The sequence below is a fragment of the Bison bison genome, unplaced genomic scaffold (assembly GCF_000754665.1).
Source record: "Bison bison bison isolate TAMUID 2011002044 unplaced genomic scaffold, Bison_UMD1.0 scf7180017864285, whole genome shotgun sequence".
Taxonomy (NCBI): Eukaryota; Metazoa; Chordata; class Mammalia; order Artiodactyla; family Bovidae; genus Bison; species Bison bison.
The window spans coordinates 2115846-2116284 of NW_011494857.1; the positions used below are offsets into that span (position 1 = coordinate 2115846).

At 65.1% G+C, this 439-nt stretch overlaps 1 protein-coding gene across 1 annotated transcript in view; it reads right to left on the reverse strand.

Moving 5' to 3' along the window:
* SHANK1 (SH3 and multiple ankyrin repeat domains 1) overlaps positions 1–432 on the reverse strand; it is a 46586-nt gene extending 46154 nt beyond the window's left edge. Inside the window, 2 exon segments of the mRNA XM_010849732.1 lie at positions 2–89; positions 340–432. Of these exon segments, the coding sequence (XP_010848034.1) occupies positions 2–89; positions 340–411 (160 nt within the window). The 5' untranslated portion in view covers positions 412–432.
* Positions 433–439: the final 7 nt, after the last annotated feature.

Here is a 439-nt window from a genome sequence, read left to right on the forward strand (position 1 = left end):
AGCACGTCCTGGAGGCTCTCGCTCAGGGCACAGAGCACCTGCTGCTTGGCCGTCCAGATGGTGGCATCGGGGTTGAAGCGCAGGCATTTCTGGTGGGGGAGGCGACAGGAGAGAGAGAAGGGGCCTGAGGTGGTCTGCAGAGGGCTATGGGTGATTCCCGGGACAGCGGAGGGCTGGGGGAAACCCATGAGGGTCTGGCAGTGGGGGCCATGTGTGAGGGCATCCAGAACCAGAGCCCCCCTCCCCTTCCCCTCTCCCCGTGCAGACTCCGGTGGTCCCTGTCTCCCACCACCACCCACCCCCCGCCCCCCATCCGCCGGCCAGCAGGCTATTGCTCACTGTCTGGTGAAGGTCAGGGATGCCAATCCTAAAAACCATCATGCTGAAGTGGGCGTCGTCTGGGACGGACATGGAGCGGCCCTGGAGGCCTCGGATCGAG